The 24,521-nt window shown below is 36.7% G+C and overlaps 1 protein-coding gene and 1 long non-coding RNA gene across 2 annotated transcripts; both read left to right on the top strand.

Annotated features, from left to right (window-relative positions):
- Positions 1-16,197: 16,197 nt before the first annotated feature.
- Positions 16,198-18,282, top strand: LOC107651977 (mucin-16-like). The gene is made up of 3 exons (XM_016432399.2): positions 16,198-16,431; positions 16,557-16,624; positions 18,102-18,282. Exons 1-3 carry the CDS (start codon positions 16,375-16,377, stop codon positions 18,280-18,282), a joined length of 306 nt encoding a protein of 101 aa, XP_016287885.2. The 5' UTR covers positions 16,198-16,374.
- A 291-nt stretch (positions 18,283-18,573) lies between these two features.
- Positions 18,574-22,716, top strand: LOC130457927 (uncharacterized). The gene is made up of 3 exons (XR_008917153.1): positions 18,574-18,992; positions 22,396-22,520; positions 22,642-22,716. It is a non-coding gene; the product is annotated as an uncharacterized LOC130457927 (long non-coding RNA).
- The last annotated feature ends 1,805 nt before the right edge of the window (positions 22,717-24,521 follow it).

Below are 24,521 nucleotides of genomic sequence, written 5' to 3'. Positions count from 1 at the left end.
GAATTCAGGTATCTATTCACAATAGAAAACTTCCTGTGTTATTAGAGAAAATCAGTATGTCATTCAGCACTGCTAAGAGGCCAGGCCACATCAGATGAGCATGCTGCTTAATAGCCTTTTATCTTTAAAAAAAATAAACTCTTAATTAAAAAATAATTTTGGACTTCCGGTTAAGATGGCGGCTTAGAGAAAGCTAAAGCTCAGATCTCCTAAAAACCCTTCCCGACCGATCTCAAACGATAAGCTCCTAAGGCGCTGAAATTCAAAACAATCAACAGCACAGACCCTGGGAACCCTCCTCCTGGACCTGGACCCGGTTCAAAAGTTACGGCTCCCCTTAAAAGCCAGAACCAAAGATCACTTGGACCTCAGAGGTAAGAGCGCAGAGTCCAAGGCTCCCGGAAGCCGCAGCCTGGCCGGGCTCAGAGAGCAGAACCCTCAGGGCCTTCTACAGTCCCGGTGAAAGTTACTGCCTGGGGCTTCCACTGCAGAGAGCTGGTCGAAACAACAGCAACCCTCAGGGCGGGCAAGACAGCCTCACGGGCTGGATCCTGCTATCCAAGTCGCAGTGAAAGTCCTTGCCCTAGAGCTTGGGAAAGCTGCAGCCCATCCCCCCACAGGCCTATGAAACAGCCTCACGGCCAGCGATTCTGAAGGCAACTTCCTGAAAGCGAGCTAGGGGGAGAGTGTGGCCTCATGGTCTGACCCTTCCATTCCAGTTCCAGTGAGGCATATTCAGTTTAACCCAGGGAAAGCTCATAGAACCAACATCTGCCCAGGACTAAAGCCTCGGATCACCAGAGATAAGAAAAGCTAATCCTCCACATTCAGAAATGGCAAACTCCACAGAACCACAGAAGCCCCAAAATACCAAGAAAAATAAGAAGAAAGGGGCGACTTTGGACACATTCTATGGAGCCAAAATACAAAATACAGAGCAGACAGAAGATAATATAAAAGAAAATGCTCCAAAACCTTCCAAAGGAAATGGAAACTCTCCACAAACCTATGAAGAATTTAAATCAGAAATGACCAAAAAGATGGAAGCCTTCTGGGAGGAAAAGTTGGAAATAATGCAAAAGAAATTCACGCATCTACAAAACCAGTTTGACCAAACTGTAAAAGAAAACCAGGCATTAAAGGCCAGAATCAGGCAGCTGGAAGACAACGATCGTGTAAAAGAGCAAGAATCAATAAAGCAAAGCCAAAATACCAAGAAATTAGAAGAGAACATAAAATATCTCACCGACAAGGTGATAGATCTGGAAAATAGGGGGAGAAGGGATAATTTAAGAATAATTGGACTCCCAGAAAAGCCAGAAATAAACACCAAACTGGACATGGTGATACAAGATATAATCAAAGAAAATTGCCCAGAGATTCTAGAACAAGGGGGCAATACAGCCACTGACAGAGCTCACAGAACACCTTCTACACTAAACCCCCAAAAGACAACTCCCAGGAATGTAATTGCCAAATTCCAAAGCTATCAAACAAAAGAAAAAATCCTACAGGAAGCCAGAAAAAGACAATTTAGATATAAAGGAATGCCAATCAGGGTCACCCAAGACCTTGCAAGTTCTACGCTGAATGATCGTAAGGCATGGAACATGATCTTCAGAAAGGCAAGAGAGCTGGGTCTCCAACCAAGAATCAGCTACCCAGCAAAACTGACTATATACTTCCAAGGGAAAGTATGGGCATTCAACAAAATAGAAGACTTCCAACTTTTTGCAAAGAAAAGACCAGAGCTCTGTGGAAAGTTTGATACCGAAAATCAAAGAGCAAGGAATACCTGAAAAGGTAAATATTAAGGAAAGGGGAAAATGTTATCTTCTTCTTTTACTCAAACTCTCTTCTATAAGGACTACATTTATATCAACCTATGTATACTAACATGTGGGGGAAAAAATGTAATGTATAAATAGGGGGTAAAGAAAGACCAAATAGAATAATCATTCTCACACAAAGATTCACATGGGAAGGGGAGGGGAAGAAAACTCCTATAAGAAGGAGAGGAAGAGAGGGGGGGGTTACTAAAACCTCAATCTCAGGGAAATCAGCTCTGAGAGGGAAAAACATCCAGATCCATTGGGATCTTGAATTCTATCTCACCCAACAAGGGTAAGGAGAAGGGAAAACCAAGGGGGGGAGGGGGGGAGGGAGAACAAAAAGGGAGGGAAAAGAGGGGGGAGGGGGAGGGAACAAAAAGGGAGGGACTAAAAAGGGAAACATCAAGGGAGGGGACAAGGGGGACTGTTTCAAAGTAAATCACTGGACTAAAAGGTAGAGCCGAAGAAGAAAAGGTTAGAATTAGGGAAGGCAATCAAAATGCCAGGGAGTCCACAAATGACAATCATAACTTTGAACATGAATGGGATGAACTCACCCATAAAACGTAGACGAATAGCTGAATGGATTAGAATCCAAAACCCTACCATATGTTGTCTTCAAGAAACACACATGAGGCGGGTTGACACCCACAAGGTCAGAATTAAAGGATGGAGTAAGACCTTCTGGGCTTCAACTGATAGAAAGAAGGCAGGAGTGGTAATCATGATATCTGATAAAGCCAATGCAAAAATAGACCTGATCAAAAGGGATAGGGAAGGTAATTATATTTTGTTAAAAGGGACTAGAGACAATGAGGAAATATCATTAATCAATATGTATGCACCAAATAATATAGCACCCAAATTTCTAATGGAGAAACTAGGAGAATTGAAGGAAGAAATAGACAATAAAACCATACTAGTGGGAGACTTAAACCAACCATTATCAAATTTAGATAAATCAAATCAAAAAATAAATAAGAAAGAGGTAAAAGAAGTGAATGAAATCTTAGAAAAATTAGAATTAATAGACATATGGAGAAAAATAAATAGGGATAAAAAGGAATACACCTTCTTCTCAGCACCACATGGCACATTCACAAAAATTGACCATACATTAGGTCACAGAAACATAGCACACAAATGCAGAAAAGCAGAAATAATGAATGCAGCCTTCTCAGATCACAAGGCAATAAAAATAATGATTAGTAATGGTACATGGAAAACCAAATCTAAAACCAATTGGAAATTAAACAATATGATACTCCAAAACCGTTTAGTTAAAGAAGAAATCATAGAAACAATTAATAATTTCATCGAGGAAAATGACAATGGTGAAACATCCTTTCAAACCTTTTGGGATGCAGCCAAAGCGGTAATCAGAGGTAAATTCATATCCCTGAATGCTTATATTAACAAACAAGGGAGAGCAGAGATCAATCAATTGGAAATGCAAATGAAAAAACTGGAAAGCGATCAAATTAAAAACCCCCAGCAGAAAACCAAATTAGAAATCCTAAAAATTAAGGGAGAAATTAATAAAATCGAAAGTGATAGAACAATTGATTTAATAAATGAGACAAGAAGCTGGTACTTTGAAAAAACAAACAAAATAGACAAGGTACTGGTCAATCTAGTTAAAAAAAGGAAGGAAGAAAAGCAAATTCAGAGCATTAAAGATGAAAAGTGGGACAGCACCTCCAATGAGGAGGAAATTAAGGCAATCATTAGAAATTACTTTGCCCAATTATATGGCAATAAATACACCAATTTAGGAGAAATGGATGAATATATACAAAAATACAAACTGCCTTGACTAACAGAAGAGGAAATAGAATTCCTAAATAATCCCATATCAGAAATTGAAATCCAACAAGCCATCAAAGAACTTCCTAAGAAAAAGTCCCCAGGGCCTGATGGATTCACCTGTGAATTCTATCAAACTTTCAGAGAACAGTTAATCCCAATACTATACAAACTATTTGACATAATAAGCAAAGAGGGAGTTCTACCAAACTCCTTTTACGACACAAACATGGTACTGATTCCAAAACCAGGCAGGTCAAAAACAGAGAAAGAAAACTATAGGCCAATCTCCCTAATGAATATAGATGCAAAAATCTTAAATAGGATACTAGCAAAAAGACTCCAGCAAGTGATCAGAAGGATCATTCACCATGATCAAGTAGGATTCATTCCAGGGATGCAGGGCTGGTTCAACATTAGGAAAACCATCCACATAATTGACCACATCAACAAGCAAACTAGCAAGAACCACATGATTATCTCAATAGATGCAGAAAAAGCCTTTGATAAAATACAACACCCATTCCTATTAAAAACACTAGAAAGCATAGGAATAGAAGGGTCATTCCTAAAAATAATAAACAGTATTTATCTAAAACCAAAAGCTAATATCATCTGCAATGGGGATAAACTAGATGCATTCCCAATAAGATCAGGAGTGAAACAAGGATGCCCATTATCACCTCTACTATTTGACATTGTACTAGAAACACTAGCAGTAGCAATTAGAGAAGATAAAGGAATTGAAGGCATCAAAATAGGCAAGGAGGAGACCAAGTTATCACTCTTTAAAGAATCCTAGAGATTCAACCAAAAAGCTAATTGAAATAATCAACAACTTTAGCAAAGTTGCAGGATACAAAATAAACCCACATAAATCATCAGCTTTTCTATATATCTCCAACACAGCTCAGCAGCAAGAACTAGAAAGAGAAATCCCATTCAAAATCACCTTAGACAAAATAAAATACCTAGGAATCTACCTCCCAAGACAAACACAGGAACTATATGAACACAACTACAAAACACTCGCCACACAACTAAAACTAGACTTGAACAAATGGAAAAACATTAACTGCTCATGGATAAGACGAGCCAATATAATAAAAATGACCATCCTACCCAAACTTATTTATCTATTTAGTGCCATACCCATTGAACTACCAAAATACTTCTTCACTGATTTAGAAAAAACCATAACAAAGTTCATTTGGAAGAACAAAAGATCAAGGATATCCAGGGAAATAATGAAAAAAAGCACATATGATGGGGGCCTTGCAGTCCCTGACTTAAAACTATATTACAAAGCAGCAGTCATCAAAACAATTTGGTACTGGCTAAGAAACAGAAAGGAAGATCAGTGGAATAGACTGGGGGAAAGCGACCTCAGCAAGACAGTATACGATAAACCCAAAGATCCCAGCTTTTGGGACAAAAATCCACTATTCGATAAAAACTGCTGGGAAAATTGGAAGACAGTGTGGGAGAGACTAGGAATAGATCAACACCTCACACCCTACACCAAGATAAATTCAAAATGGGTGAGTGACTTAAACATAAAGAAGGAAACCATAAGTAAATTGGGTAAACACAGAATAGTATACATGTCAGACCTTTGGGAGGGGAAAGGCTTTAAAACCAAGCAAGATATAGAAAGAATCACAAAATGTAAAATAATTTTGACTACATCAAACTAAAAAGCTTTTGTACAAACAAAACCAATATAACTAAAATCAGAAGGGAAACAACAAATTGAGAAAAAATCTTCATAGAAACCTCTGACAAAGGTTTAATTACTCATATTTATAAAGAGCTAAATCAATTGTACAAAAAATCAAGCCATTCTCCAATTGATAAATGGGCAAGGGAAATGGATAGGCAGTTCTCAGATAAAGAAATCAAAACTATTAACAAGCACATGAAGAAGTGTTCTACATCTCTTATAATCAGAGAGATGCAAATCAAAACAACTCTGAGGTATCACCTCACACCTAGCAGATTGGCTAACATAACAGCAAAGGAAAGTAATGAATGCTGGAGGGGATGTGGCAAAATAGGGACATTAATTCATTGCTGGTGGAGCTGTGAACTGATCCAACCATTCTGGAGGGCAATTTGGAACTATGCCCAAAGGGTGCTAAAAGAATATCTACCCTTTGACCCAGCCATAGCACTGCTGGGTCTCTACCCCAAAGAGATAATGGACACAAAGACTTGTACAAAAATATTCATAGCCGCGCTCTTTGTGGTGGCCCAAAACTGGAAAACGAGGGGATGCCCATCAATTGGGGAATGGCTGAACAAACTGTGGTATATGTTGGTGATGGAGTACTATTGTGCTAAAAGGAATAATAAAGTGGAGAAGTTCCATGGAGACTGGAACAACCTCCAGGAAGTGATGCAGAGCGAGAGGAGCAGAACCACGAGAACATTGTACACAGAGACAAACACACTGTGGTATCATCGAACGTAATGGACTTCTCCATTGGTGGTGGTGAAATGTCCCTGAACAACTTGCAGGGACCCAGGAGAAAAAAACACCATTCATAAGCAAAGGATAAACTATGGGAGTGGAAACACCGAGAAAAAGCAACTGCCTGAATACAGAGGTTGAGGGGACATGACAGAGGATAGACTCTAAATGAACACTCTAATGCAAATACTATCAACAAAGCAATGGGTTCAAATCAAGAAAACATCTAATGCCCAGTGGACTTATGCGTCGGCTATGGGGGGTGGGGGGGGGAAGAAAAGAAAATGATCTATGTCTTTAACGAATAATGCTTGGAAATGATCAAATAAAATATATTTAAAAAAAATAATTTTATTCAAAGATATTTTATTTTCCTGGTTACATATAATTAAAAATTTAAATATCTATTTTCTGAAATTATAAGGTCCAAAATGACAGGAAGCCAGTGGGCTCCCAAGAAATGTAGTTCTTTTTTAGGGAAACAGATTTTTCAAATATACAGTTGGGAGACCCAGGAAATTAGCAGATCGATCCCGGACTGCTCTGACCTCTGTTTCATCAGTCAACTAACATTAATTAAGCACTTACTATATGCCAGACATTGTGCAAAATGCTGAATATTACAATGCCCTCTATTATAAAAATCAAAAAATACTAAAACAAACAAACAAACAAAAAAATACCTATCCCTGTACTCCATGACCTTACCAACCAGTGGAGGAGAAAACATGTAAACAAAAACATAGAAAACTAGTTTTGTAAAGGATAAATTAGAAGTTGTTTCCTTTATTTTTGTTGTCCCCTTCTGTGTGTACCTTGTTATTTTGTCTCTGTAAAAGGTCTCTAGAGTTAGGGGCTTTTTTGATTATTTGCTCATTTTCCCTATCTAATTATAGGTAGGTTCTGTTTTCTGGGAAGTTGAAGTGCCCTCTTAAACTTCAGTCCTTTCTTGGTGCTAGTTTTGACTTATGTTCTGGGTTATTACTAGTTTATCATATGGTCTGAGGGCTGAGAACTCTGAGGGCCCCCTCCCCCTCCTGATTCCATTGACCCTTAAGATGCTGATAGCTTAAAGACTTTCCTCAGGCTTGGGTGTGAGCTTTTGATCTCAGTCTGAACTTGATCAGGTCAGGTGCAGATCAGATTCTAATGCCAGGCTTAGGCTCAGGGTTTTGGTCTCAAGGTGTTCTTGATTTAATCAGGCACACCCTTGATTGTTCTGTCCAGGAGCTCCAATTCCAATGTTAAATAATGGAGGTGACAATGGGCAAACTTGCTACCTTCCTGATCTTATTGGGAAGACTTCTGATTTATCCCCATTGCAGATGATGCTTGCTGATATTTTTAAATACATACTTTTTATTATATTGAGGAAAGTCGCCTGTATTCCTATACTTTCTGTTGTTTCTCGTAGGAATGGATGTTGCATTTTGTCAAAGGCTTTTTCTGCATCTATTGAGATAATTGTGTGATTTCTGTTGGTTTGGTTGTTGATATGATCAATTTTATGAATGTTTTTTCTCTTAAACCATCCTTGTATTCCTGGTATAAATCCCAACTGATCATAGTGAATAATCCTTGTGATAACTTGTTTGACTTTTTTTTGCTAGTATTTTATTGAAGATTTTTGAATCTATATTCATTAAGGAGATTGGTCTGTAGTTTTCTATTTCCAGTTTTGGTCTTCCTGGTTTGGGAAATCAGTACAATATTTGTGTCATTAAAGGACTTTGGTAAAACTCCTTCTTTGCTTATTTTGTCAACTACTTTGTATAGCATTGGGATTACTTGTTCTTTCAATGTTTGATAGAATTCATTTGTAAATCCATCTGGCCCTGGAGATTTTTACTAAGGGAGTTCCCTGTTGACTTGTTCAATTTTTTTTTTCTCAGATGGGATTGTTTAAGTATTCTATATCCTCTTGTTCATCTAGGCAATTTATATTTTTGTAGATATTCACCCTTTTCACCTAGATTGTCATATTTATTGTCATATATTGGGAAAAATTGTTCTTAGTAATTGCTTAAATTTCCTCTTCATTAGAGGTGAGGTCTCCCTTTTCACCTTTGATATTATTAATTTGATTTTCTTCTTTCTTTTTTATTAGATTAATCATTACTTTCATTACTTTATCTATTTAATGTGTTTTTTCAAAGTAAAAGCTCCTAGTGTTTTTATTAGTTCGATAGTTCTTTTACTTTCAATATTATTAATTTCTTTTTTAATTTTTAGAATTTCCAATTTAGTTTTATCTGGGGATTTTAATTCATTCTATTTCTAGTTTTTTTTTTTTTTAAGTTGAATGCCCAATTCATTGAGCTCTTCCCTCTCTGATATATTGTTATATGCACTCAGGGATATAAATGTTCCTCTGAGCACTCCTTTGGTTGCATTCCCCTTATTTTGATATGTTGTTACTCCATTGTCATTCTCTTCACTGAAGTCTGGACTTGTTTCTTTGATTTGTTCTTTGACCCACCACTTTTGAAGAATTAGATTATTTAGTTTCCAATTAATTTTAAATCTGCCTTTCAATAAGCCCTTATGGTTTTTATTGAAATAGGATCTGAAAATTGCATTCCTTCTGCTTTTCTACATTTGTTTGCAATGTTTTTATGCCTTAGTGTACATGGTCAGTGATTGTATATGTGCTATGTGCTATTGAAAAGTTGCTATATTCATTTTTCCCTATTTAATTTTCTCCAGATATCTATTAGCTCTAATTTTTCAAACATTTAATTGATTTTCCTTACTTCCTTCTTATTTATTTTTTGGTTTGATTTATCTAGTTCTGAAAAGAGAAGGTCAAATTCCCCCACTTGTGTGGTTTTTGCTTCTATTTCCTCCTTTATCTCCTTTAGAATCTGAATGCTATACCATTTGGTGCATATATGTTGAGAACTGATATTTCTTTATTTCTTCTGCATTTCATCAGAATGTAATTACCTTCCTTTCCTCTTTTAATGAAATCTATTTTTGGTTTAGCTTTGTCTGAAATTATAATGTTTACTCTTGCCTTATTTGTCTCAGTTGTAGCACCTCATTTTCCAATTATTTGCCACCACAAAGAATGTAGCTAGGAATATTCCTGTAGAGGTCTTTTTCCTTACCATCTCTTTGGAGTACCAACCTAGCAATGCAATGGCTGGCTCAAAGGGCAGACACTCTTTTAGCACCCTTTGAGCATAGTTCCAAATTGCCCTCCAGAATGGTTGGGTCAATTCACAACTCTACCAGCAGTGCATTTATGTCTTGACTTTGTCAAATCCCCTCCAGCACTCATTACTTTCCATTGCTGTCATGTTAGCCAATATGCTACTTGTGAGGTGATACCTCAGAGTTGTTTTGATTTGCATCAATATGATTATAAGAGATTTAGAGCACTTTTTAATGTGTTTATTAATAGTTTTGATTCTTTTAACTGGAAATTACCTATTCATGTCCCTTGCCCATTTATCAATTGGAGAATGGATTGATTTTTTGTAAAATTGATTTAGCTAACTCTTTATAAATTCGAGTAATTAGACCTTTGCCAGAGGTTTTTGTTAGGAATATTGTTTCCCAATTTGTTGCTGCCCTTATAATTTTGGTTGCATTGGTTTTGTTTGTTCAAAACCTTTTTAATTTGATGAAATCAAAATTATTTATTTTACATTTTGTGATTGTTTTCAAACTCTTGCTTGGTTTTAAAATCTTTCCTTTCCCATAGATCTGAAATGTATGCTATTCTGTATTCACCTAAATTACTTATAGTTGCCTTCTTTAAATTCAAGCCATTCACCGATTCTGAGTTTATCTTGGTGTAGGGTATGAGATGTTGATCCAAACATAATCTCTCCCATAGTATCTTCCAATTTTCCTGTAGTTTTTTTTTAATCAAATAGTGGTTTTTAGTCCCAAAAGCTGGGATCTTTGGGTTTATCATAGACTCTTTTTCTGAGGTTACCTACCCCTTGATTTCCCTGGATATCCTTAATCTTTTGTCCTTCCAAATGAACTTTGTTATGGTTTTTTATAATTCAGTAAAAAGGTTTTTTTGTTAGTTCAATGGGTATGGCACTAAATAAGTAAATTAATTTGGTTAGGATGGTCATTTTCATTATGTTAGCTCATCCTACCCATGAGCAATCCATGTTTCTTAATCGTTTAGATCTAGTTTTAATTATGTGGAGAGTGTTTTGTAATTGTGTTCATATAGTTCCTGTTTTTGTCTAGGCAGATAGATTCCTAAATATTTTGTATTGACTAGGATGATTTTAAATGGAATTTCTCTTTCTAATTCTTGCTGTGGAGACATGTTGGAAATATATAGAAATGCTGATGACTTAGGTGGGTTTATTTTGTGTCCTGTAACTTTGCTAAATTTGTTGATTATTTCAACTAGCTTTTTATTTGATTCTTTAGGATTTTTTAAATAGACCATCATATCATCGGCAAAGAGTGACAGCTTGGTCTCCTTGTTGCCTATTTTAATACTTTCAATTTCTTTTAATTTAATTGCTACTGCTATTTTTTCTAGTACAATGTTAAATAATTGAGGTGATAAAGGGCATCCTTGTTTAACTCCTGGTCTTATTGGGAAGGCTTTTGGTTTATCCCCATTGCAGATGATGTTTATTTATTGATGGTTTAAGATATATACTGTTTATTATTTTTAGGAAAGGCCCTTCTATTCCTCTGTTTTCTAGTATTTTCAATAGGAATGAGTGTTGTATTTTGACAAAGCCTTTTTCTCCATCTATTGAAATAATCATGTGATTTTTGTTGATTTTCTTGTTAATATGGTCAATTATGTGGATGGTTTTCCTAATATTGAACCATCCTTGAATTCTAGGTATAAATCTTAACTGGTCATAGTGAATAACTCGTGATCAATTGCTGGAGCCTTTTTGCTTGTATCCTATTTAAGATTTTTGCATCTATATTCATTAAGGAGATTTTGGTCTGTAGTTTTCTTTCTCTGTTTTTGACCTGCCTGGCTTTGGAATCAGTACCATATTTCTGTCGTAAAAAGAATTTGGTAGAATTCCTTCTTTGTTTATTCTGTGAAATAGTCTAATATTGGGATTAGTTGTTCTTTGAATGTTTGATAGAATTCGTTTGGGAATCCATCTGCTCCTGGGGATTTTTTCTTAGGGAATTCTTTGATAACTTGTTCAATTGCTTTTTTAGATGTGGGTTTTTTTTAAGGTAGTCTATTTCTCTGTTAGTCTAGGCAATTTATATTTTTGTAAATATTAATCCATGTCACCTAGATTGCCATATAATTGGGCATAATACATTTTAATGATTGCCTTAATATCCTTTTTATTAGAGGTGAGGTCTCCCTTTTCCTCTTGGATATTGTCAATTTGGTTTTATTCTTTCCCTTTTAAAATTAGATTGACCATGTACTTTGTTTATTTTATTTCTTTTTTCAAAGTATCAGCTTCTAGTTTTATTTATTAAATCAATAGTTCTTTTACTTTCAATTTTATTAATTTCTCTTTTGATTTTTAGGATCTCTAATTTAGTCTTCATCTGAGGATTTTTATTTTGTTCACTTTCTAGTTTTTTAATTTGTATGCCCAATTCATTGACCTCTGTCTGCCCTCCTGAATTTGTTAATATATGAACTCAAGGATATATATTTCCCCCTGAATAATTCTTTGGCAGCAACCCATAGATTTTGAAAGGACATCTCTTCATTGTCATTTTCTTCAGTGAATTTATTAATTGTTTCCATGATTTCTTCTTTGACTAACTGGTTTTGGAGAATTGTATTGTTTAATTTCCATTTAATTTTTGATTTGCCTCTCCATGTACCTTTTACTAATTATTATTTTCATTGCACTGTGGCCTGAGAAAGTTGCATTCATTATTTCTGCTCTTTTACCCTTGTTTGCAGTATTTTTATGGCCTAGTTACATGGTCAATTTTAGGAATGTACCGTGTGCTGCTGAAAAGGTGTATTCCTTTTTGTCCCTATTTATTTTTCTCCACATGTCTACTAACTCTATTTTTTCTAAGATTTCATTCACTTCTCTTACCTCTTCTTAATTATTTTTTGGTTTGATTTATCTAGTTCTGATAGAGGAAGTTTCAGTTCTTCCACTAATATAGTTTTTCTATCTATTTTATCCTTGAGATCCACTAGTTTCTCCTTTAGAAATTTGAATGCTATGCCATTTGGTGCATACATGTTGAGTACTGATATTTTCTCATTATATATACTGCCTTTTATCAGGGTGTAATTAACTTCCTTATCTCTTTTAACTAGATATATGTTTTCTTTGGCTTTATCAGCGATCATGATTGTAACTCCTGCCTTCTTTTTATCATTTGATGGCCAATAGATTTGGCTCCATCCTCTTACTTTTATCCTATGTCTGTCTACCTTATTCATCTGTGTTTCTTGTAGTCAGCATATGGTAGGGTTTTGGATTCTAATTCACTCTGCTATTCGCTTGCGTTTTATGGGTGAGTTCATTTCATTCACATTCAGAGTTATGATTACCAGCTGTGTATTTACCAGCATTTTGATTTCCACTCCTAGTCCTGCATTTTCTTCCCTTTATACCAATATTTTGTTTTTAATCAGTCCCCCTAATTTCTAGGTTACCTGCTCTGCACTTCTTTTCAAACTGCTTCCCCACCACCTGTGTTCAATGCTCTGAGCCTGGCACAGCTTTGCCTGCAAGGTATTCCCTCCAGACTAGCACCCTTGCCCACCCAGAGCTTCCAGCAACCGCTGCAGGCTCAGTGTTCTCCTGGGGTCCTGGGACTTTCCTTCTTCCTTCCCCTTACACACAAGTGTTCTTGAATTCAGGCTTTTGGGGGTTGTACCTTTTAAGTTGAGTCCAGCAGAAGGGTTCCTTGGCTCTCTCCTTTTGTTAGGTTTGGTTTTCAGTCCCCTAGGCCCATTTAGTTTTTAATCTGTGAGAAAGGCTTTTCAGAGGTCTAAACTTTTGCTGCCTCTATGCCACCATCTTGACTCCGTCTCCTAAGTATACTTCCTCTAACTACCCTTTTCATATAGGAATACAAATCATTTGAACTCATTGGGCTCCTTAAATTTTTTTTCCTGTCTTAATTACATTTTGGTGATTCTCTTGAGTTCTGTTTTTGGGCATCAACTTTTCTTTTTAAATTAGTTCTTTTCTTTAGGAATGCTAGGACATGTTAAATTTTATTAAAAGACCATACTTTACCCTGTAAGGATATATTCAGTTTATCTGGGTAGTTGATTCTTGGTTGTAGTTGCCAGTCCCTTGCTTTCCATAATATCATGTTCCATGCCTTCTAGTCCCTCAGAGTGGTTACATCCAGGTCCTGTGTATTCCTGCCTGTGGATCCATGCAATCTGATTGTTTATTTTTAGCAGTTTGTAGTATTCTTTCTGGTCTGAAAGTTCTTGAACCTGACTATACCATTCCTGGGTGTTGTCATTTGGAGATTTAATGCAGGTGAAGATCTGTGGATTTTTTCAATCTCTAATTTACCCTCTTGCTTAAGAATATCAGGGAAGTTTTCTTGGATAATTTTCCTTTTGTCTTGATTTTCCAGTAATCCAATAATTCTTAAATTTTCACTCCTGGATCTGTTTCCTGGTCTGTTGTTTTATCAATGAGGTATGATAACATATTTTCCTCAATTTTTTCCATTCTTATGATTTAGTTTTATAGACTCTTGCTGCCTTGTGAAGTATTTTGATTCTAGTTTTTCAATGCTTATTTTTAAAGATTAAATTTAATCCCTAGGTTTTTTTTTATCATCCTATTCTTTTTCATCTATTTTTCTTTATAGGTCATCATTCACTTTCTTTGCCTTGTTTTCAAGCTGATTAATTCTGGCTTTTAAGATTGTTATTTTCTTGTTTCAGTTCATGTACCTGTTTCCAGATGATCTATTTTGCTTTTTAAATTTTTTCCCCAAATTTTCTTCAACCTCTCTTAATTACTTTTTGAGTTCTTTAAAAGCGTGAGTCCAATTTGCTGGAGTTCCTGAGGTTTTGCTTGATGTTCTTTTGTCCTCCTCTGTTCCATTTGTTCTTTCTTCATTACCTGAATAGAAGCTGTTGTTTGTAATTTCTTTTTTCTTTTTCACTTCTATTTTTTCCTTCTTTCTGACTCCTCATTGGCTATATTCTTGCTGTTCTGTTCATTTCCTGGGTCTGTGAGTTTGGGCTTCTCTGATCTTCTGATTAACTTGATGAGGCTGATGGAATTAACCTGTTGTATTAATGTTCCTTGAGAGCAGATCTTCCCCAGCTGCTAGCATAATATGAAGGTGAAAGTGAAGCTGTGGAGGCTAAAGATAGTTATCCTTGTCCTTCTCACTTCCTTTCTGCCAGCTGCCTGGTCAGAATCCTGAGCTTCCTGTAGTGGTACCAAGGTACTCTGTCATGGTTGCAGCCTTCTCCTTGGGATCCCCAGCAGCAGGATTCTTACTGCTGGTCTCAACATAATAGTTGTTGAGTGGTGGAGGAGTGGTGTTGGAGGTTGAACTTTTCTGTCCCCCTGGAGTTTTTCTTCACTATCTGTAGATTGGACTGATCCAGTTTAGATGATCTACAGAGCTCAATGAGCTCTGAGGTCAAGCAGGAGCCCCAGATAGAGGAGTGGAAACTGAAGGCTATGACCAGGCTTCCCTCCTCTCTGCCCTTCTCCTCCAGTGCTGCCTCTCTGCCAGCTGTGGTAATAACCCTGAACCTTGGGTAGCAGTGGTAGCTGGAGCCCTTGCTCTGAGATCCCAGCAACCACCTACTTCTCAGTAGAGTAGGTGGGGTAAGGGACCTGGAAATTTCCTTTTTCTATCCCTTAAACTGAGAATTCAACCTTCTCTGTGTACCTTTTACATTGAATAAAGTAGGAGGGTACCCCAACTCTGTCCTGTTGTTGTATTTGATTTTCTGACATCCTCAAAGAGCTTTGTTTTTCATTGCTATGGATGGGTTTTCATAGAGGATTTGACTTTTGCAGCTTCTAAGCCACCATCTTTACTCTTCCCCATCCCCTCACTTCCTAATTCTTTTCCTTCCCCCACAAAAGAGCTGTTTTCAATATTTTTATATATATGGAAATCCTTTCCCTTTTTATTTTTTATCTCCTTGAGGTAATAACCAAATAATTGCATTACTGCCTCAAAGCATATGTACTGTTATAGGCCTTTGGACACAGACCAAGCTACTTTCTGGAATGGTCGAATCAGTTCACAGTTCCCACAATGAGGCATTAATGTCTCAACTTTTCCATATCCCCTCCATGTTTTGTAATTTTACTTTTCTATCATAAGAGCTAATCTCATAGGTTGTAAGGTGGTACTTCAGATTTGTTGTACTTTGCATTTCTCTAAATAATGATTTAGAGTATTTTTGCATGTCTAGAGTTGCATGTCTAAAGAGAGCTTCTATTACTTTGCCTGATAATTCTCTTTTCATATCCTTTGACCATTCATCAATTGGGAAATGACTTGTATTATATCAGTTTTGTGAAGGGTAATTTGATAGAGATCACATGATAATTTGTATCTTCTCCACCACCTTGTCTCCACCCTCAGCTTTTACTCTTACAAATTTGAATTAGTGGAAACTGGAAAGTAGACTCTTTTCAGAAGAATTGGAAGCAAAGGTCAACCCTATTACCTCATTCCTTCTAATTCTTTTACCTAAGCTATTTTGTTTGGGAGAGGGGGGACTTTTAAATTTCATCTTTAAAACATAGTTCATTTTATCTTGCTATCTATACCCTATCCCTCAAGTGATCATAAACTGTCCACCTGTTGATAAATTTGAAAGTTAAAATTTTCCTCATAACTCTCATTTTTTTAGCATTTCACCCTTTATATCTTACTAATTTGAAGTTCATTGCTCTAAGTCAGGCTAGATGTTGGTTCATCCCTAGTTTTTGTCAGATTAATTTTCAGGTTTCTTTGAAAATTTTTTTCAAATAATGAGTTCTGACCCTTGAAGGTGGACAAACCTCTTCATTTTACATGTGAGGAAACTAAGGCCCAAAGGTAGGACATGGGAGGGTAAGGATTTGAAGCTAGGTTTTCTGACTCCAAATTCACAAGTTCTTTATAGTGCCAGCGTAATGATAATGATTATAACAATCAACATTTGAATCAAATTTAAAGGTTAACAAAGCATTTTATCTCATTCATGTAACATTTCTGAGGCTCAGACATGGGACTCTCTTTCTCTCCTGTACAGCATCAGAGAGCTCCTACTTGAAGGTTTTCAACCTCAAATTCACCATCATCAACCTGTTCTACACAACAGACATGGGTCAAAGGGGCTCCAGCAAATTCAACTCCATTGAGGATGTCCTGCAACCTCTGGTGAGACTCTACCTCCACTCCTCTACCTCCTCTCTCCCAAGCTTTCTTCCTCAGCCCTGGGTATCCAGGCTTGCTATTTATTTAGCCAGGCACTCAGCAGTTTCTTCCTTTCCTTTTGTTTCTAGATCAACAACTTGTTTAGAAAAAGCAGCTTTGGCCCTCACTATTTTGGATGCAGGCTGACTTTGTTAAGGTGAGAGTCATGGGAGCTGATGTTTCAAATAGTAGGAACTAGCACATTCCCATCTGACTTAGATGGTGTCCAGATTGGTTCTTCCTCCACTTCCCTGTTGTAATTCCTTCTTTCCCAAGCTGAGGTGGGTAAAATATCCCAACCAACAAGCCATTAGAAAAATTCTGGGATCCTTTGAGCCTTTTTCATGTGGAGAAAAGCTCCTTTCCCCACAACTTTTCTAAAGACAATGTTGCAACTGTTTTTACTTTTTCTTTATAGTTCCACATACAAGGAATAACTTAGGAAGTACCAAGTGGTGCTTAGTAAAGGACTGCTTAGAAATTATAAACATTACCTTTCTCTAGAATTAGAGAATTGTAGATTATAAGCTAGAAGGGACTTTCAAGTTCATCTGGATTACTTTCTTCATTTACAGATGAAAAGTGAAGACCCAAGGAGACTTTTCTAGAGTCAAAGATACTGTCAAATCCAGAACTTTAACACAGGCCCTTTAACTTTAAATCCAATGATCTTTCCACTACTCTAAAGAAATTACTGAAAATAATCAGACCCCATACACACTTGTAAACATAGATATGAGTGAATTCACACATCCCTGCCAATTCCACTGTGTCCGAAGAGAGTGCTAGGCTTGCAAATAGGAAGACCTGAGTGCAAATTCTCTCTCAAACTCAATGAACTGATGCAGAGTGAAATGAGCAGAGCCAAGAGAACATTGTATACAGAAAGTAAACCATTGTGGAACAATTCAGTGTAATAGATTTTGCTACTAGTAGTAATTCAAGAATCCAGGAAACTCTTGAAGGACTTGTGGGAAAGAATGCTAACCACATTGAGAAAAAGAACTATGGAAGTAGAAATGCCAAAGAAAAACATGGAAATTGGTATCAAGTGATAACAATTTGTACATCAAGTGACAACAATTTGTACAAACCAGTGGAATGGCTTGTTGGCTCTGGGAGGGGAGATTGAAGAAGGGAGGGAAAGAAAATGAAGCATGGAAACAGTGAAAAATATTTTAAAATAAAAATTAATTTAAGAATTCTCTCTCAGACAATTACCAGTGGTATGATTCTCAGCAAGTCACATAACTTCCTTTAGCCTCAATTTCTTCATCTTTAAAATGGGAAGGTTAGTTGTGATCTCTTCCATGTCCTTTTCAACTCTAAATCTATAATTCTTTCCAAACCTTTTTTTCAAAGTAGGCCACTTCTCTCATGAAATATTCTCTGAATAACTAAATTTCACTAACTAAACTATTGGTGTCAAACTCAAAAGGAAACAGAGGTCACTAAATTGTACATCAAAGTCCTTGTGCCCCACATATTGACTCAGAAAACCATGCAAATTTATATATTTCATCATCAACAGTTTAAGATTAGAGAGGAACTATGAACTACATTTTAGTCTGGTTCAAGTGACTATCAGGGAGGGCCATGTTTAATTACTTCTTGTCTAAATCATCAATTTCCAGGTCTATGAAGAATAGGATAGCAACAGGAGTGGATGTCGAATGTGCTTATCAGGAAGATTCCTCCACCCCTGTCCTGGACCAAGAGAAGATTTACTGGGAGCTGAGTGAACAGACCCATGGAAAAACAAGGCTGGGACCCTACATTCTACATAAGGAAAGCCTTTATGTGGATAGTGAGTGAATTGGAACATGCACCTTTGTTTCTCTGAGTGGTTCTATTTTTAGAAATTGACCAGCCTGCCCCAAATTCTCCTTTCCTTTTAGACCACCTTTGTCTCCATGGGTTTTTTTTTTCCTACCCCTCCCGGGAGCACTGGCTCTCAAAGTAATGGCAAACTATAAAGGCGTGGCGGGGGGTGGTTACTTCTAAAGATTAGAAGTGGCTTGGTTTTTCTTAGGCTCCTTAAACTAAATTTACTCCATGTATCCCTTCCTATTGAATAAGGAAGTGCCTTGAATGATGAAACATATTTCATTTTACCAACCCTATGGGTCCCAGAACCTCACTCCATTCCTTCTTTCAGCTTTTTCCCAGATAGAGCTACCATATCAAATATTTATGTCTCTCCCTCACCCCACTTTCTCTCTCTCCCCACACCAATCATTATTTTTTCTCCTTCCTCTTTTGTCTCATTCTGCTCACTCTTCTCTTTTCTCTATCTACCCTCTTCTCTTATAATCACTTTTCTTCTGTCCTATTCTCTTCCATTATGCTCTATTCTCCTTTCACCTCATTTCATCTGTTTCCCTGAGTTCTTCTTTGCTTCCCTCCCCATTCATCTCTCCTTCTCTCCTTCCCTCTAAATTTCTTTTTTTTTCCTTCTCTTATTTTTCTTCTCCCTTTCCCAACTACAGGGTATACCCATCAGATACCAACCACCACCACAAACAGTAAGTTTTTAATTTCTTAATTACTTTATTTAATGGGAGATTGCAATGAAAATTTTCTTTACTTTTTGGAAAAGGGGGAGTATGGTAGGGCAGAGGAGAAAAAGTGGGTTGGGGGTTCAGAATGAGGTATTTTGTAAGATATGGCCAATGTATAGATTTTCTTTACTTATTTGCCTGTTTTTTTTTCTTTTTAATTAAAAGCGTATCTAAATTGATCAAAAAGGGGAAAATACCCAATGGGACTTGGAAAACCCCTATCACCTTCTTGATCTGTATTTAGAGTCAAACCTTGTGGTCTTTGTAACCCTGGTACACAGAAGTGATCTCTCAACATTACAGGGAGACTTGTGCCCACTCCTCTATAGCCTTCATTCAGCAATGTTGGTGAATGGTTTTCATTAAAAATATTTTTCTTTTTCCCTCCTTCAATAATTGCACTCTTATCCAAACCTATCTCTTGCTTAGGCATCATTATCCTCTGGCATTATAGGTAGGAAATGAGTGATGGTTTACTTCCTCTCCTGGCAAGGTTTAATTAAGACTAAAGGACCCAAGAAGATAAAGCAGGAAATGGGAGAGGTCAGGAAAGATGTACTCCTAGGTGTTAGGTCTAACAATGAATGTAATGATCTCTTCTCACATGGACCCTGTATTCCAACAAGAGTGACAGCTATTCCAGAGATAAATCTAGGTAGAATAAAAACAAAGAATAAATGTAACTACCATGTAGTTAGTGACAAAGAGTTTATATACTGAGAGGGCAGTCAGGAATGGTTTAATGTAGGGGGTAGTAGGTGGAACTGCATCTTGAGAGAAGAATGGGGGTCCTCTGAAGTGAAAGGGAGAAATGAGGGCTTTCCAAGTATAGATATACTGGTTTTATGAGAAACTGAATAAAATAGAGCATTGGCTAATTTTATTTAAAAAGTGAAAGTACTAAATTAAATGATCAGTATCAAATCTAAAATGAGTGAATCTACCACCAATGCAGAGGAAATTAAGGCAATTATAGGAGTTGTTTTACCCAACTATATGAGAAAAGTTACAATCTAGTTGGATTAATGAATATTTACAAAATGTAAATTGCTGAGATCAACAAATAAATGAAATAGAATATTTAAATGACACCATCTTGGAAAAAATAAATTGAACAAACCATCAAAGAACTCTTTTAGGGAAAAAAAAACCCAGGGTTAGATGAATTGACAAGGGAATTCTCTTAAAACATTTAAAGAGTAATAAATCCCAATATTGTATAAGTATTTGGCAAATTAGGCAAAGAAGGAATCTTAATGAATACTTTTTATGACAAAAATATGGTGCTCATTCCTAAGTCCGGAAGATGAAATATAGAGAATGTAAAGTACAAATTAATTTCCTTAATATGAATATTGAGGTAAAATTTTAAATCAAATATATACTAGCAAAGAGACTACACCAATATAACACAAGGATCATTCACTATGGCCAGATAGAATTTATGCCAGGAATGCAAGGTTGCTTAAAAATTAGGAAAACTATCAGCATAATTGACTATATCAATAACAAAAGTAACAAAAATCACAGGATTATCTCAATAGATAATGAGACAAAATGCAAAACTCGAACCTATTAAAAAACACTGGAAAGGATAGGAATTAATGGGCATTTCCCCAAAATTAAAAGTAATATCTACCTAAAGCAATCAGCAAGGATCATCTATGATGGAGATAAGTTAGAAGGCTTTCCAAGAAGATTAAGACTGAAGCAAGGATGCCCATTATCATCATTACTATTCAACATTGTACTAGAAATGTTAGCTTTTTATTAAGAGAAGAACAGAAATTGAAGAACGGAAAGTAGGCAGAGGTTTCTTTTAAAAAATTATATTCTATTCTAAATTCTCTATTTGCCCATTGAAAAGATAAAAAATGTGATACCCATTATCCATATGAAGTCATGCAAAATATATTTCAACATTATATTATTATATTCAGCATTCAAGCATAAAAAAGAAACATAAAATATCTGCTTCAGTCTGCACTCAGAATTCAACAGGCCTCTCTCTGGAGTGGGATAGTACTTGTGGAGGGCTTTAAAAGCTAGAGAAGGGGGACAGCTATGTGATTCCATGGATAGAGGGCCAGATTGGAGATAGGTGATCCTGTGTTCAAATTTGACTGCAGATAGTTTCTAGTTGTGTGACTCTGGGCTTCACTGGGCAAATTACTTAACCCCAGTTGGCTAGCCTTTGCCACTCTTCTGTGACCAATATTTTCTATTGATTCTAAGTCAGAAGGTAGGGGGTTCAGAAAAATCAAACAAACTAAAGAGAAGGTTTTAAAATTTAAACATGTGAAGTATGTTCTTTCCTTTTCTAAGGCAAATTTCTAAGTCCATGAGGACTCAATGGATAAAGTCTTCTGATAGAATGTAAGCTCTTTGAGGTCAAGGAATGTTTTATTTTTGTCTCCCTGTCTTCAATACCTAGAGCAATGCCTGGCTTAGTGTAGGCATTTAATAAATGTATATTGATTGATTTAAAAATGAGATAAAATTTGTAAAGTACTTAGCAAATCTGAAAGTGCTAGATACCGTCATTGATATGAAAAAAGTGCTTATCATTCAACTTCTGATTTAATCTGGTATCTATTTTGGGACCACTTTTCTAGTTTCCAAGTGTAGAGTAATCTATTCTTCTTGACCTTGAGAAGCAATGTTGGTACAGGGGGAATAAGGGGTTGGAAGTGGAGAATAAGAGCTTTCCCCCCTGGTAGGAAGGTGCTATTATTATGCTCATTTTACAATTGAGAAAATGGAGGCAGAGGTGAAGTGCCTTGCCCCAGGGTCAAACAGCTAGTAATTGTTTGAGATATAGTAGAGACTCAGAGTCAGATCAGCATTAGATAACCAATGTTCCTTTGTTAGTTCTGATATTTCCCTCCTGTGTGGCCTAGATCATAGTTGTCACAGAAACACCCAGAGCCTCAGTTTGCCCCTACTTCCACAGATCATTTCCAGGAAAGTATTTCCCAAACCTCTGAAGTTCTTTGTATGCATTAAATCAATCAGCCAGAATCTGTCTCCAGGTTTGTGCCAGGAGCTGTCCACGGTGCTGGAACTCTAGAGGCAAAAATCACCTAGATTCTGCCCTTGAATTTTTCTATTCTCTTGAGGGAAAGGAACAAAGTATCCATTTGCTAATATATAGAAAATACGTACAAAGCAATTGGGTAAGGACACTAAAAAGTAAGGGAAATGGCCTGGCATTTGAAATGAAGGAAGCCAAAAGTTCTAGGAAGCAGAAATGAGGAAGGCATACATTCTCTCTAGCCTCTGTTGAACTATGGATACATGACCCAGGCTTTTGAGTTTTTGTGCTTTGTGTTCCACCCCCACCCTCAACCCTCCTGCCTCCCTCCAGCCTGGAGACCCAGTCTAGAGGCTTTCACCCTGAACTTCACCATCACCAACCTGCTGTACACAGAAGACATGGGGCAGAAGGATTCCATCAAATTCAAGTCCACTGAAAAGATTCTTCAGAACATGGTAAGGGTTGCCACTGCTTTGATTTGCAAAGTGTTTATTCTATTCAAGAAGCTTCCATTGCTCCTCATGCCTTTACCTCTAGACAATACTTAGCTCACTTCCCTTTTCTTCTCTTATCTAGCTTGGCCCTTTGTTTGAGAACAGCAGCCTTGGCTCCAGTTATTCCAGGTGCAAACTGACTTTCCTAAGGTGAGGCCCAGCATCCTTAATGGACTCCAATTATGTAGACTTACTTAAATAAAGACACCCCTTTCTGCCTCTTCTTCTTCTTCTTCCAAGTCAGGATATCCACTGTTCCACTCATAGCTGACCCATTCAGTCACACTGATCTCATTTCCTATACTCAGACCATTGGATTTAAGAGTCAGAGTGAGCTTGAGTAAAAAATCTTGTCTCACAACATGAGAAAATTTGGTCACAAAGGGATTCCTTGGCAGATTTTTAATCTCATGTAAGATTTTAGGCCATACATCTGATTCTTGTTCTTTCATCTTCTTGTTCAATTCATTCAGCCAACAGTCATTTATTTATTTGTAGTTTTAAATTTTTATATCAAATTTAATTTTAACAGACCAAAAGGAGACACTTTCATGTGTTCATTTCAGTCATAGATCAGTAGGTGGAAGTGATCATAAAAATTATATTATCTAACATTTATATCGAGTTTGCTATTTGCTAAGGGCTATGCTTAGTTTCTTTATAATTAATATCTCATTTGGTTTCTCAGAACAGTCCTTGGATGTTGGTGCTACAAGAGGCATTCTTTTAGTGCTTTAGTAGGTTCTGACTATGTAAAATGAAAAAGAGTCCCTTTCCCTCCCAAGAACCTTATATTCTATGGTAGTAATACTACATGTATACTAGGTAAATTGCTGCATTTAGGATCAGTCGATCTGGGTTCAAATTCCAACTCTTGTCATTTGATGCCTGCGTGACTATGGGCAAGTCACTTCATCTCTGCTGGGCTTGGGATTCCTCCTCTGTAAAGTCAATGTATTGGATTAGCTTAGCTTGAAAGTTCCTTCCAGCTCTAGCTCTATGATAAATAAATAAAAACAATCTGATGTGAGAACATCGATAACAACTGAGTGAGGAAATGAGGAAAGGCAAGCAAGTGTCAATGAGAGACCAAAGCTCTAGAAAGGCACTAGGTTTGGATTTATCTTTATAGGAATTAACTTTATACATCTAGGTTCCAAAAAGTGAATAATGGATGCTATGAAGCAGTTGTATCATTCAAGAATATGCTAGTGTACCAATTACCCTATTTCATATATAGCTAGCTATTTATAAAATAGGGTAATTGGTGTCAGCCCAGCAGAAACATGAAATGAAAATTTACATCATACAAATGTTTGTTGTGGGATTCATTGTTTGAAATAACAAAGAGCTACCTGCAGAGAAAATAGGTAAAGTGATTGGAAATGTTGAAGTCACCATAGGGTGTTTAGATGACTAAGGGAAGGGGGAAATCAGAGTTTTTTAAAAAAGACATGGATCTTGATGGCACAAAGTTAAGAATTAATTAACACATTTTTTAAAAAAGCACCCAAGTACATACTATGTGCCAAACAGAGCATGCTCGAAGCTCTAGAAGTATAGGGGAGGCAAAACATGAAAAAAAATTGGGTTTCATCTGAGAGACAGAGAGAGAGAGACAGAGAGATGCGACCATGAAAAATTTGGGTTTCAAGACTGTGAATTGCCAAATCAGTAAAGATAATTTTGGTGTCTTGATTATAATCAAAAATAAGTGGTCACCATGGGACAAATTCCCAAACTTGAAAATATCCAAGTTAGCTGGGTTTTATGGAGTTAAGGGAAGGGAGAGAGACAGAGTAAGAGGAAATAGTAGGAAGGGCCTAGGCCTAAGGGCCTAGGTCTGAGCCTTAACAGAGATGAGTCAGTCTTTAATCACTCACCACAAGATTTGTCCCAAGCAAAACTACAGTCCAGAGACCCAGCTCCTCCAACTAACTCCAAACTCCAACTACTCTGAAC

Source organism: Monodelphis domestica, chromosome 3, assembly GCF_027887165.1.
Source record: "Monodelphis domestica isolate mMonDom1 chromosome 3, mMonDom1.pri, whole genome shotgun sequence".
NCBI lineage: Eukaryota > Metazoa > Chordata > Mammalia > Didelphimorphia > Didelphidae > Monodelphis > Monodelphis domestica.
Note: the sequence above shows the minus strand (reverse complement) of the source record. Positions and strands in the feature narration are given on the sequence as shown.

Coding starts and splice junctions, on each gene's coding strand:
- LOC107651977 (XM_016432399.2), top strand. CDS start 16,375: ATGGGTCAAAGGGGCTCCAGCAAATTCAACTCCATTGAGGATGTCCTG. Junction 16,432..16,556: donor AGGATGTCCTGCAACCTCTG/GTGAGACTCTAC, acceptor TTTTGTTTCTAG/ATCAACAACTTGTTTAGAAA. Junction 16,625..18,101: donor TGCAGGCTGACTTTGTTAAG/GTGAGAGTCATG, acceptor ATCAATTTCCAG/GTCTATGAAGAATAGGATAG.